This window comes from Trichogramma pretiosum, unplaced genomic scaffold, assembly GCF_000599845.2.
Source record: "Trichogramma pretiosum strain Unisexual culture from Peru unplaced genomic scaffold, Tpre_2.0 scaffold78, whole genome shotgun sequence".
Taxonomy (NCBI): domain Eukaryota; kingdom Metazoa; phylum Arthropoda; class Insecta; order Hymenoptera; family Trichogrammatidae; genus Trichogramma; species Trichogramma pretiosum.
In genome coordinates this window covers 148149-162938 of record NW_019641605.1, presented here as the reverse complement: position 1 = coordinate 162938, position 14790 = coordinate 148149, and the positions used below count along the sequence as shown (strand labels likewise).

At 34.6% G+C, this 14790-nt stretch overlaps 2 protein-coding genes across 4 annotated transcripts in view; one reads left to right on the top strand and one right to left on the bottom strand.

Annotated features, from left to right (window-relative positions):
* The window catches only part of LOC106657935 (glycogen [starch] synthase), a 58534-nt gene extending 47592 nt beyond the window's left edge, over nt 1-10942 (bottom strand). The window contains exons 1-4 of one of the 3 annotated variants that reach the window (XM_023458367.1): nt 10858-10942; nt 8814-9008; nt 8560-8744; nt 2455-2651 (exon numbers count right to left, since the gene is read on the bottom strand). In XM_023458367.1, coding sequence (XP_023314135.1) covers nt 2455-2651; nt 8560-8744; nt 8814-8949 — 518 coding nt within the window. In that variant the 5' untranslated portion in view covers nt 8950-9008; nt 10858-10942. Of the gene's footprint in view, nt 1-2454; nt 2652-8559; nt 8745-8813; nt 9009-9065; nt 9205-9246; nt 9297-10857 lie in introns of those variants that run through there. The other 2 variants (XM_023458369.1, XM_023458368.1) reach the window with 2 other exon arrangements.
* Nucleotides 10943-12615: 1673 nt separating this feature from the next.
* Nucleotides 12616-13580, top strand: LOC111693555. The gene is made up of 2 exons (XM_023458370.1): nt 12616-13468; nt 13541-13580. The coding sequence occupies exon 1, from the start codon at nt 12825-12827 to the stop codon at nt 13227-13229; it is 405 nt and encodes a 134-aa protein (XP_023314138.1). The 5' UTR covers nt 12616-12824; the 3' UTR covers nt 13230-13468; nt 13541-13580.
* Nucleotides 13581-14790: the final 1210 nt, after the last annotated feature.

Genomic DNA, 14790 nt, shown 5'->3' with positions numbered 1-14790 from the left:
GCTCAGTCAATAAAGGTAGGATCAAGATTTTCAAAATACCATTTAAAAGGTCTTTACAAGCACTTTACAGATAAATGAATAATAATAATGTTCAATCATTTATTCACCAATTGTTTTCAACAAATAAATAATCAAAAAAATCAATTTTTTTTGTCATACGGATTTTTTTTCACGAAGTTCGCAAACCATTTATTTGGTTAAGCGATCTAAATTCTAAACTAAAAACAAAGACTCAAAGTATCTGATCGAACGTCGTTATATCGAAGTGTGTGACTGCACTTAGAGAGTAAACGGGTAGTGACTTCGCCAACTCGTGACATAGCAGCTGGGCTTCTATACTGACAAGGAGACCACCCCAGCTCCGAGTCATGGATTTGCTCCAAAATTTTTCGGGGTCTCCTGGTACCCAATGCCATATGAAGCTCACTGTGCTTAGTTGGATCTCATGGGCATTAGGGTCCATTTTTTACAGGATTTTCCACATTATAAAAAAATCTTTCTTATTTTCTATATCGATATGAAAGTACTTGAACGAAAAAATGCAACAAACAAAAGTTTTAAAATTTTTCAAAGAATCTGCTTGAATTTTTTCAGAATGTTTTGGGACCATCTATAACTTAATTCAAGAGGCCCAAATTTGACGCTTTTTTTATAGATTTAGGACTTCTTAAGGTGGCTCATCATTAAAACAGGTCTACAACAGATGTTTATGAAACTTTGCAAAAATGTTATTTAAAGCGTTGCCGGTCATTTTCCCGAATCCATTTTCCCGAATGAAAACTTCCCGAACCACTTTTATCGAAAACCTCTTTCCCGATCATATATTTTTCCGAATATGTTTTTCCGGAATATACATTTTCACGAAAATATTTTTCCCGATTATAAATTTTCCCGAACATACATTTTCTCAAATTAGTAAACACAGATTATGTTTATTTATTGTGCCTACATCACTATTGTAACATACTTATTAGTATCCATTGACGCTTATTCGACATCAGGTAACGATTAATGCTAACAATTTGCTAAAATGGTAGATACTCCCGTCAATTTAGGCACTAAATTCATAATTCGTGGCTTCGTTTATTTGCGTTCAAAAGTAGTGAAAAGTATGACATATTGGGACTGTAATAAGCTTCGAAGTCGAGAGTGTAGAGCTCGAGCTATTACGATTCCTGTACATGGAACGGACAACGTCGAGATACTTCAAGGTCCAGAACTATCATCACATACGCACCCTCCCGATCGAGAAGATTGCTCCGTCTTGAATTCTTCTAAAGTGCCCTTGAAATGCTGTAGAAATTTCAGCATGGGTTACCCAAATAATTTTTGAGAACGAAGCCGTTGAAAATAGAATAATTTAACATGGGCTCTTATGGGAGGCCATCATAATTTCATACATTTTACGCCATAGCTTTTTTATTAAACAACAGATCTTAACCAAAAACGAATATGTTATGCTTCAAGTCACTACCTCTTAGTAGTGATTGGTATGTTAAAAAGTACCCCTTACCGAACTAACTTAAGAGTAATTAAACAAAATGTGTGTAAAATCATTAATTTTGAATTGTGTGAGCAGTCGCCTGCCTAATGCGAGAAAAAGACTGTCAGACGATTCGCTGTACTATTGTTATGATTGCTGACGAGCCACTTTAAAGAGAGTGGTAGATGGTCCCAAAAATTCTGAAAAAATTCAAGCAGATTCTTTAAAAAATTTTAAAACTTTTGATCGTTGCATTTTTTCGTTTGAGTACTTCTATATAAATATAGAAAATAACAACGATTTTTTTAAAATGTGAAAAACCTCTAAAAAATTTACCTTAAAGCCCATGAGATCAAACTAAGCACAAGGAGTTTTAGTATTAGGTACCAGAAGACCGAAAAAAATTTTTGGAGCAAGTCTATGACTCGGAGCTGGCGTAGTCTCGTTGTGAGTTCGCAGAACAGCCCATTGACTATAATGTTGTGCGCGCTGATTGTGTTTAGGTCAGCGCAGAAGTTTGACTTCGTTTGGCTCAGCTATTACGCTTTAAGGCATACCCGTTATAGCGCGCACTCACTTCACTATACTTTTACTCTCCCTGTGTAAGAGTTGTCAAAGCAAGAATGCGGAGAATCCACGCATGTCAAAAGCCGAACGTCGAAAGAGAATTAAATAAACTTTAAATTTTTCGTCATGTAACCCGTATATTAGATCAATTATAATCCGCTTTATTTTCTAAGCAAAAAATAATAATTGCATTCGATTCAGCGGATCAAAGTGCATGGGAATAAGAGTATTCGAAAAAAAATTAACTCTACGACCACTTCAATGGACGATATTCATGGTTTTCATAAGCCTTGATCATATTTTCATGATTTTTACATGTAAATTACATTTTAAACTTGAGGTGCACCCAGCACTCATGGAAAGAAGAAAAAAATTCATTAAGGTCCAGTCTAGTGCATACGTACCTAAATTCAGAAATAAATTCGCACACGAGATAGCCAAATAAAATTGAGTTATTTGACTCTGCATCAAGTAGAGGTACTCCAATATTGCAAGTATTCCAAAGTTCTTGACGGTATTCTTCCAACTTCCAAGTTGTATTTTTAATATCAAATAAGATAACTTGAGGATTTCCATCGACTAACCAAGTTCCAGTTAATATCTGCAAAGAAAAATTGAAATGAGTGAAATATATGGTGCCCAAGAATCGAGGGATAATATTGATATAACTGCATGCAGGGGAACTTTTTAATGGAAATCCTAATTTTTCGATCAGATGCATTGTAGAAAAGGTTTTAACCAAAAACTAAGAGCAAATCAGAAGCATAGAGGACTTGGTAAAATTTTTCACGCTGTCAGAATTATTTTTCCATTCTGGGATCGACCTAGAAGATTCGATCTCTGAAAATGTCTGAAGCAGAGTCAACTGCAACTCCAAATAACCCGGATCCCATAGACCTGGCGCATCATATAGCCGATATTGTTTTAATGTACTATTACCGGTTGAAAAAAAAAATAAAAAAATCTATTTTCATCATTTATTTTCTCAGCTCGTTTATTATATATATTTGGGCTACATCGCGTCAACTGTCCCCCCCCCNCCCCCCTTGGATTAGAGTTGTAATTTGATTTTTTATATTTTATTCTGCTTTCCAAGAGTGAATATGAAAAAATGATTGAAACATGATTTTTTATGTAAAATTTTATAAGGAATTCAAATTTGATGTCAAAAATCATATTCATAAACTCCAAGTACCTTAATTTCTTAATTTCAGCTTCAGTGGCAAAAATAAATATGTTCGTATCCAGCGATATGGCCAATATTGTAATATGTTCATCGATACACCAAAATACAACTTCTGATAAATTTTTGTCATCGGCAGACAAACAGACTTCATAATTGGCCTTCCTATCCTATAAAACATGATTTTTTTCTACATTTCCTCTATTCTTGACAAATATGAAGGTCAATAATGAACTCTGTTTTCCTATGGAATCAAATATTTCGCCATTTTTTGCTGATCTTTTATTATCAGATTTGGAGTCACAGTGTTGGCATGAGTTACAAAGAGATTTTGGTATTGTACCGTGGTTTTCATATAGGTATGTAGACGACGGCTTTGCCTATATGAATGTTGAGCATATTTACACCATTCTTGGAGTGTTTAACAGTCACAATAGACACATAAAGTTTACTCATGAGGTAGAAGTTGATGGCTCTTTGAATTTTTTGGATGTGAAATTTACTCGAAGTGGGACGAACATTGTTACTGATTGGTATATGGAAGAGATTTCGTCACAAAGAACTATTAATTTCTTATCTAATCATCCGTTGAAATTAAAGATCAATACTGTCTATAACTTACAAGGAGACCTTGTCACCTTCGGGTCATGGATTTGACCCAAAATTTTTCTGGTCATTCAGGACAGTCAGAAAATATGCCCTGTTATGTTAGGTTGTGTGAATATGCCCTAGAAGCGTTAGATAAAAAATGAAATTCAAAATAATAAAAATAAGCATATAAAGTGCAATAAATATTCATTTACTACCCTCAAACTATGTTGGTTACTCATTTTAGACACCTGGTTCTTGAAAACATTACATATCATTGTTAAGAAGTTACGATTAAGAAGTACACGGGCATTTCATTACAGAAGTAAAATGTGTCCAATATTTGTACACATAACCAAACTTTTTTTTAAATTCAATAAATTAAGATTACGATGTTTTTTTAAATTTTTTGAATTTAAAAAAAAAGTTCGATTATGTGTACAAATATTGGACTCCTTTTACTTGTGTACAGAAACGCCCGTGTACAAGTTTCATGTGTATGAATGATACCTTGCCATATTTGCACGTAAGGCTACTATTTACCATGATCTCATGCCATGCTTTTGAGCAATATTGCAATGTTTTGAGTCACGAGTGAGATCCAACAACTTTTTAAAAATGAATTGTAATGTTTTCAAGATCCAGGTGTCTAAAATAAGTAACCAAAATAGTTTGAGGATAAGAAATGAATATTTATTGCACTTTATATGCTTATTTTTATTATTTTTTACGTAAGGCTTCTAGAGCATATTCATACAACCTAACATAACAGGGCATATTTTCTAACTGTCCTGAATGACCAGAAAAAGTTTGGGCCAAATCCATGACCCGAAGGTGAGAAGGTCTCCTTGTTAGTTAATAGAGCGTTACTCTTGTCAGATTCAAGATTCCATCGGCAGAATGTAGGAAGGATACGCAGGATTTTTCGAGTAAATGACTACCACGATCAATTTGTTGATAAATTCATTTATAAACGTATGCATTGTCTGAAGCGCAGACGTGATGATTGTAATAATGGGAATGTATTGCCTAGTGATTAAAAACATGTCATCGTAACGTCACCGTATAATTCTGAGTTAATCAGATTCACGTTTCACTTGTTAGACAAATATCGCGTCAAGATTGTTACATCTATCGGCAATAAGATATATTACATGTGTTGTAATATATGCACCAGGTAGATTCACCATCTTTGGCGTTTGATATTTGCTTACAATTTGTTTAAGTTTCTTACAACGAATTTCCACAGGTATGCAAGCACATTTGGAATACTATTCTCAATTTGGTTTATGGTGTTCTTTCACCAGACACTAAGAAATCAGATAATTCAGTTATTTAAGGGGAAAAGGTACCTAAAATCTCCAAAAAAAAATTTTTTTTTATTGACTTTTTTGATAGAATTTTTCTTCGGTTTCCCAGTGCCATGATCGGAATTTTGAAATTTAACTGTATCGTGATGCACAGCCTATTTAGTCCCGTTACTTTTACGATTATTTAGAAAAAATGAATGAAACAACTCATAGGTATATCGTTGTCATTCTCTCATGAATCTCGAAACTTTCATAAGTCGGTAGCGCCATCTATTGATACTCGTTTTATTCTTTGGTTAGAGTATATCTAGTGTTATGTACCGAACTTGGTTTTCCTTGCACGGGCTTCTGCGCAAGCGCGTAGCCGACGGAGATGCAAGTCAGTACGGAGGCGATCTTCTGCTTGGCTGCTGATGTGGGTTCGATTCCCGATAAACGCGTTGAAACGCGAAGAAGTCGTAGATGCACTCCTGGTATCGATGGCACGAAACGATGAAAAATAATGACCTCAGAGAGGTGGGTCGACGTTGCCTCGACCCTCGCGAGGAGGACTTGCGTCGGGGGAGGTCAAGCCAATAGAATACAACAGACTTGTTGATATTTGCATGTGCGTGCTCCGCTCGTTCGACGGCAATTCGGAGCTTGCAAGGGTAGGTCAATGACCCGCGAGTCGTGAGACTCAGCTCGCGACTCTTTCCTTTAGGCAATCTGGCCCGAGTTACGGGTCGGCGGGGCGCTTGCCCGGGTTGAAACTCGAACACCGGGTCGATCACCAAAGGGGGAAGAGGGAATATCGGTGCTTGGTATCGGTACCTTGCACTGAGATATTCTCGTTCGATGGACTATGTCCGTTAATTAGTTCTGAGACTAAGTTCGATGATCGGTCTCAAGATCAAGTCCGCGAGACAGCTCCGTGGTCAAGTTCTTCACGGATATTCTCCAATCAAAGCTCAAGTCCAACAGAGGTTGTCTATGCAACTATTTCGCAAGTCGACCAGCCAAGAGCTTTGGGGGATGCTCAGGTGGTTGTTCAAGAATGAATGACGAAGCGTCAAAGGGCTGCACTCCTTATTTACTCGACGGGATATTGACGGCGCGAGGAGGAAAAAGGAGGGGAGCCGCCGGTCGGGTGATCAAGCCGCCGGTTTTTGGTGGCTAGAGGGCAAGGGAGGGAGCGCCAATGATTGTTCGGTAGGCGGAGTTGCATTGAAATGTCGTTGGAGCTTTTTGGTGGTTGCGAGAGTTCGGGGAAGTTGCCTATCTTGGTATGCATTTGGCAGCCGCACCTTTCATCGTGGTTTCGGAAAATTGCGGCGGCGTCTTTCATCGCGAGTGCGGAGAATTTGTGGCGGCACCTTTCATCGTGGGTTTGGAAAATTGCGGCGGCGTCTTTCATCTCGCGTTCGGAGAGATGCCCGTTTGGCTGTGTCCTTTTATCTCGCGGGGCTTTTTTGATACGCAGGCGTCTGCTTTTCTATTTTATCGATCTCCGGTCATTCTCTCTGAGTGGTAAGGTAGGTAAGTTGTATGTTTTTTTTATGGAGAGGACGTGGGCAGGGTAAACCCTTGCACCAGTGGCCCTTCCGAACTCCGGCATGATTCCCACCGGAACCATTGTTAGACATTACTTTGGTGGGTGCCTTTTAGCAGTGCTGCTGCATCGATGTATTTGGTCATTTCCCTACATCCCCCATCCACTGCACGCCAAGGCGCGGTGATCAGGGGTTCAGGAACCGTGTCAACTCGTTGGTGATCCCCCGCTCGCCCCGCGGAGCCCTCATCCAGCGGCATTCCTGCCTTCCGGAGCCGTCTTTGTCGGTGCTCTCCCTTGTGTTGATGTTTTTCCTCTTGGTACGTTCGTCTGAACTCGCCGGAAGCTAAACTAGTAACCGTCCTTGTGATAGAGGTCCGGGTCTCACCCACGGCACCGTCCCGCTTTTCCGCCTCTTGCGAGCACCTCTCGCTTTTTCTGGCTTCCTCCATGATGAGTGGAAACTCCGTCGGTCAGCGCCAGCACTAGAAGTTCTGATATCGGGCTCCATCTCTTAGGATACGATGTTGGAGCCGAAGGGTCGGTGCTCTTCCTTGTGTTGGCGCTCTTCCTCTTGAATGATGCAATCCATTGGCCAACATCAGCACTAGGAGTTCTGGCTTTCGGGCTCCATCTTGCGGGAATTCTTCTCAGCTTTGGCCGCAGGGTGATTGGAGGATATTTCACCCTCCAGGAGGCTGCCTACAGCCGTGGACCTACAGTTTATAGTGGAATCCGAACCACTTCGGGCTCGGGCTCGACCTCACCGAGCGAAAAATCACGAATGAAATTTCCCTCAGTGGGGATCGAAACCACTCCCTCAGCACAGCGTTGGTTTAGCAGATAGATGGCCCAACGCCTCTACCCACTAGACCAACGGAGGCTGTGGGTAAGTTGTATGTGTATGTGTGTGTGTGTGTGTGTGTGTGTGTGTGTGTGTGTGTGTGTGTGTGTGTTTCGGGTTCTTTGCAAGCGTTGTGCTGACTGGGCAGTCTATTACATTACACTAGCAGAAATTTGTTTGTTTATATGACTATAGGTGTACACTAACGCCACCACTCGCAGCACGTGGGTTTCGGCATATCTTCTGTCGCTCTCTGTTTCGTGCGCGAGCCCGGATCAAATGTCAATAACAGTCTGCTGACTGTTTCTTGATTTTCCAATGGCTAAAAATTACATTTTTTTGAAAGTGAAAAAAGTACATGTACAGTGAAGTTATATCCTTGCAACTTGACATCAGTATATATGTATGTCACTGTACTTTATGTATGTGTATATGACTGTATCATGTACATTATTCATGTATATTGTTGAATGTGATGAACAAGATTAGTGATAATTGATCAATTTTGAGTGATTTTTTTCCAACTATAGATCCAATGTTTTATGAATGTGAGTGAATAAGTAGAGGACTGAGTTCAAGTTCTAATGTGAGATTGTGTATATTTGTGTGAAAAGTTGATTTGAAGCAAAGAAACCGCTTTTTTTAACGAAAATAATTTTTTTATGACGGTACGGAGCCTCAAAAAATCTGAAAAAATTTTTTTATCATGCTTTTTAACAAAAAAGGTTCCTAGAACCCGATGGTTCCGGTAAAAAAAAAATTTATAGAAATATTTTTTTTGAATTCCTTGTCAAATTTTAATAAATTTTGACCGTTTCACGTTTTCAATTGAAGCTTTCTAGCTCAATCTAGAGCATCACAAAGATTAATGCGAAATTCGGAAGATGTTTCTGAAGACATTAAAGAATGATAAAACTATTTTGCTGTGCGTGTCACAGCAGAAGCTACCCAACGAATCATAAGATGTTATATATAAAAACAATTTTCTATTTTAAACCTCCTTTGAGCCCTTAAGAAAAATAATTAATTGTTATCGTATAACAAGTAACCTACTTTTATTCCTTTTTTTCGTAATAATTCAACCGCAACATTGAAAGGACTATTAACAGGAAAATCAATTTCCTCAACTTCGGTTTTTGCTGAATTTTCGTCGTAAGGGCCCAGCAAACAGTATTGATCTCCCATATCGTCAGTTGAAATAGAAGCTTTTGATCTTATAACGGTATATATACCGCCAACTGAAACATGTGAGTTACACACATATAAAAACTGTATAAGAAATATTTATTGGTAAAAATAAAATTAACCTTTATTAGCAGCTTCCCAAGAAACTTCAAAACACCATTTAAAGTTGGACTGTGAAGAATCCTGCGTATCTGTATTAACCCATGGATCTTGGGTACTATCTGAGCGGTAAAATCTTTTACTTAAATTCTGAGACATGACGAATAATGAGTGTAATTTTCCAACGACATGCAATAAGTTTTGAAGTTGGAATTAATCTGTAGAAAGAATATCTTATTTATTTTTTTTGATAATAGTAAAAAAAGAAAGAATACTTCAGTTTCTGATATGGGTCAAAATATGAATAATGCCCCAGCGCCACACGCAATCAAAACATCCTGATTACTCAAAAAGACTTAAATAAAATTCAGAAAAATAATCAAAAATAGATTTTCGATAGGTTTACATCTCAGCTTTAGTGGTAAGGTCAAAAATGCAAAAATATGCCTCCATAACCTCATGCAATGGACTACAAGCTCAAACATGTTGTAACTTCTACAGTTCAACTCCAATTGTCTTTCTAAGTAGCTAGATCGAAAGATCTAGCAATTTTATTTTAGAATCAACATCATAAAAAAAGGAACTTTTTCGATTTTGTTTTCGGTGAAGAGCATGTGGTATGCAGTTTTCGAGCGTTTTGGTACTCTTTACGTTTCTTTATCTTTCACGCATTAGACTTTCACCATAAAAATGAAAAAACACATGTTACATTTACTTATTCCACAATTTCCAATAGTGCAATCAGTTTTTAGAAAATTTTGCTTCTTTGCATGAATAAAATAAAAATAACAAAACAATTCAAAAGGTGTAATTTTATAATATAATTTTTTCATTCAGAAATGCAAAAGATACTTTTGAGTTTTTACCCTAGGTGCGTTTTTACCATATAAAAAAATTGACTTTGCTTATATATAGTTTGTTTTCTACGAGGAGCCATTTGTTTGTCTACTATATTGAATATCGATATTATAACAATTGAAATATGAAGTCTACTTTCCATGGACGCCAGAAATATGGGTTAGACCTATGAATCAAGTCTCTTTCCGTTTTGCAATTCGGGCCGAACAAATTTTATTATTTTACATTCATGTTATTTTTGTTTAATTGCTTATAAATTTTTATCTTTAACTTTTAGCTTTAACATTAATAGGAAAATTCTTAATGATAAAGATATTTGATTGAAAATTAAGTTAAGAATGCGTTCATCGCGTCAACAAATTAAGGAGTAATACTATAGATTTTGCTCCATTTTGATCTACAAAAGATACTGACAATGAATTTTGGTCAAAATCTGTAAGCTTGTGTACAGGGCTATTTATAAAAATTGTGAAACTGACCCACATGAATTTTTTTCAAAAAAAATTATACACGATTTAACAGATTTAATACGATAATGATAATTTTTTTTTCATTTAAATATGTAAATCTCAAATTTAATTCACTATTGAATACTGAACTCTTTAAGATCTTTCAATTTTTAAACTTTTCTTAACATTTACAAGACATAAGCGCCAAAAAATATATTACTTCTGAAATGAAGCTAAATAAATATGGTTGTGACATGCATTTTTGGGAGTAGAACGTACTTAATTAGTCGTACAATTTTTTATTCTAAAATAGATAATCTCTACTGTCATACTTGCTGTGTTAAAGTGTAAAATAAGCTTAATTTTTGTGCTGCAAATAAAATTCTTTGATGACAGCTTTTCTTTAATTTTTTTAATGATTTACTCATTTTAATGTAAAAACTCTATGCTTATATAAATAGAGTCTCAAAATAAATTTTCAAAATATCAATTTAATAAATTATTCTAGACTCTCATGAGCTTATAACCTTGCAAATAAATTTAAAATAGTAAAAAATTAATTTATAAATTTGAATACCATGTTTTCATAAAATGTAAACCTGCATAATGTAGTTGTTATCTAATTTTTTTTCTAGTGTTAGTACGTTCATTTTTATATTTTATTTTAGTGTAACCATACAAAATTTTGACACTTATTTGTGAATGTTAAGTAATATGAATCGATTATTAAACACATTATTAATCATACTAATTATCTCACTTGTAAAATTATCCGGTGCAATATTTATTTAAATATATCTTTTACTTTAATCGTCATATATTTCAAAAATATTGTTAAAAGCAAGTGAACAACTAATATAATTTTATTTTCTGATCACTTTTCTCGTTTTTAATTGCACGAACCGTTAAGATGCTACCTAAAATTAAATTTTCGACCATTTCATGTATAGAGAATGATAAATGGTCAAAAATCAAAAATAAGCTTATTGTTATACTTATCTAGCTACTCAAGTATTAAACGCACAAAATTAGTAAAATATAATGAATAATTTTGATAATAGTAATAATTTAATATAATAATTGTTAATAGGATTAATTCATCGGTAAATAATATTTTTTATGGCATTTAAAAAAATTTAATTTAATGCAAGTCAATTAGGGATATACCCTACTGAAAGGATCCATATGAAATTCACGTGAATTTCACATGAACGATTTACGTGAAATATACAAGGATTTTTCATGAAATGTATGTAAAATTCACATGAAGATTGTCCAATTTCGTTACGTGAATTTTATATAGATTTCATGAAGGGTTCATATAAAATTCATGTGAATTTCACGTCTATCTAAAGCTAAATATCTCGTGGGGAATTTGATAAAAAATTTTTTGCGTGAAATTGACGTAAAATGTGAGCAAAATTTATATGAAATACATGTGAAATTTACGTAAAGTATGTATAAATTGTATATGAAATATACGTGTATTTTACGTATATTACATGTAAAATAAATGTAAGATTTTACAAGGAGAATTCAGTGACCATTATTTTTTCGAGAAATTTATGTGAAATTTTTTTAAAATTCACGCAAAATTTATATGTGATAGGCATCCATATTTCATGAAATGCACGCAAATTTTATTTATATTTTATATAAATTTCATGTAAAATTATTTTTTTAATGTACGATCAAAATTTGGTGAAAAAATTTTTACATAAAAATATCATGAAATTAGCGCAAAATTTATATGAAATGCACATGCAATTGACGTCAAGTATGCATATATTTCATATAAAATATATATGGATTTTACAAAAATTTTATATATAAGTACCGAACAATTTTTCGAGAAAAATCCGTTGAAAAGTTTTTTACGTAAAATGTACGTAAAAATAGTGTGAAATTTATATCTAAAATTCAACAATTTATCTTCAGAATATTTTAATTCGCGTTACATTTATGAAGGATACTGCATAGGAACTCATAAAATAAAATGTTGATAATAAAACAATGATCGATTATTAATCTTTATTCAAAAACAAACAAGAACATTTGAATTGGTCAATATTATTATTAAACTTTGCCAACTTTCCAAACTTACGACAAACGAAGTAAGTAAACAATCCAATACCATTTGGTCTTTTAACTTTTTTTAATCTATAAAATAACTCATTGATACAAATTCTGTTATACTCCCTTATCAATCATCAAGTTTTTATTCAAACTTCTGAAAATGTTTACTATACCTTGATACAGAATGCAATAATAAATTCAAATTTTATCAAAATTATATTTACAACAAAATTGTATCAATTGGGTTATTTTTTATCACATTGGTTAATGATTCGGTTTGTATTTTCAAACCCTTAATTAAGTTTACATCTCAATACTGTTTGATTTTATAGATAGTAATCTTTATCACAAGATTGTGTTGCTTAAGTTTCTTAATTTTTAATCTNTTTAAAAAAATTAATTAACAAAGTATTAACAAGCTATAAAATACAAACAATTTTAACAGATCAATACCCAGGTATAAATTCTAAGGAATTCAAGGAATATGTGAATAGTGAGGGAATAGAATTAATTTTTACTGCTGTGGATGCACCGTTTTCAAATGGCATAAATGAAAGGCTAAACCAAACACTAGTGAATAAAATTAGGTGTAAGATTAATGAAAAGGACCAGAAATTGGCTTGGACAACGATAGCGAAACAATGCGTAGAAATGTATAACAATACAGAACACACGGTTACAAAGTTTACACCTAGATATTTGTTGGAAGGAAAACAGTTGGAAATTTTACCACCGGAGTTAGAGCCTATATTCTCAGGTGAAAATTTAGAAAAAGATAGAGAAATAGCGTTTTTAAATACAATTAAATCACATAATAGCAACAAGGAAAGATTTGACAAAAACAGGAAAATATTGGAACTTAAGGTTGGAGATCAAGTATATGTTGAAAATGGAAATAAGTTAAACAGGAAAAAATTGGAAGAATTGAGAATTGGACCATATAAGGTACTCAAACGAATATCAAAATCGATATATGAAATAGATACAGGACACAAGAAACCTGAATCAAACAAATTTCATATTACAAAGTTAAGTCCTGTTGCGGGTGTAAATTAAACAATTGTATATATGCAATTGTTTTTCTTCGAGGGGGGGAGATGTAAAGAAAAGCCTGACAAGTGTGTATTTGTCAGGACTTTCCTTTAACGGTTTCCCTACCGCGTACTGAAAGTAGTATGAGTGATGGTAAATAGAGTGTGGAGAGGGGAGGTATGAGTGTACGATTGAATGAACGAGAGAAGAGCGTTTAGTAAGCGAGATAAAGGCTTGAAATGTTGTTTCTCTTGTAATTTCAGGTAATTTTTAGATTAATTTGTTATTTAGATTGTAAGTTGTAAATATTGTAAATAAAACTCTTGTAATTTCAGAGCAACACGTTTAGTTTTTATTCAACTGCATTTACTCCATTATATATATGTAGCAGCTTCAGCTGCAAGACTCCACATAGATTCCGGCAATCCTGAATCAATCATTAATGCGGTCATTTTGTTTTAAATTGTTTTATTAAATCTTTCGGCAGTTCCATTTAATTGGGGAGTGTGTGGGGGTGCAAAGTCAAAGTTTGCTTTCTCTGAATTAATAATTTCCGCGAATTTTCCGCCAGTGAACTCAGTACCGTTATCACACCTTATATAGCATAATTTTTCATCTTTTCCTCTTAAGTTTCTCGCGTGTTTTAGAAAGTCTTCCAAACAATCTCCGGATTTGGTTTTATTTTTAACGCAATATACTCTCGCGTATCTAGAGAAATCATCAATGAATACTATAATCCACCGATTGTTACCCGGGAAAGAATTAGGACTTATAGGTCCCATCGTGTCTGTATGTACGGTGTGGAGGGGTCTATCTGATCTGGTCCTATTGTTCTTAAAGGGGAGTCTTTCCATTTTCGCACGGACACTTATATCACATTCTACGATCTCTTGCCCGAATTTTATTTTTCTCAGTATTTCAATTTCTTTTTGTAATTTTATCAAATAATCTCTGGACGCGTGACCTAACCGTCTATGCCATAACATGCCTATTTCCTCTTTTTCAAATTTTAGGTTTTCGGGAATATTCCACGACAATTTTTCAGCCTCATTTTCGGTAATTTCTATATTTAAATCAGTAACTTTTCTCGGGACTCGTGTATCGATCTCTTCTCTCGGTAAATCCTCCCTCCCAAGCTCTGAAACATCCGATTTTTCAGCGGCTTGTTCGAGATCGATATCTGTTAGACGCGCTTTGAATTCATAGTTTGATTCTCTATTTTCATGTAGATCCGAAGAATTTATCGTAACTATCCAGTTTGGTTTTCTATAAACACCTTTAATGAAAATTTCATTGTTCGACTCATCAAAAATTTTGAGCTCAGTGTTGTCCAAGTATACCCCGCATCCCGCATCCGCGAATTTTCTCAGGGACAATAAATTTTCGGCACCTTCGGGTCCTCGACAATATCTTTTTCAAAATGGACATTTTTTCCAATCAATTCATTGAGCTGCTCCGCGTTTCCTATTAAATCAAAAGAGAAAAAGGAGAGAAAAAAAATGAGTATGTTTGTACTGCAAAACATAGGCACATTTTTTTTTTTTTGCATGTGTATAGTGTGTATCAAATTTAGGTGAAGCGGCGC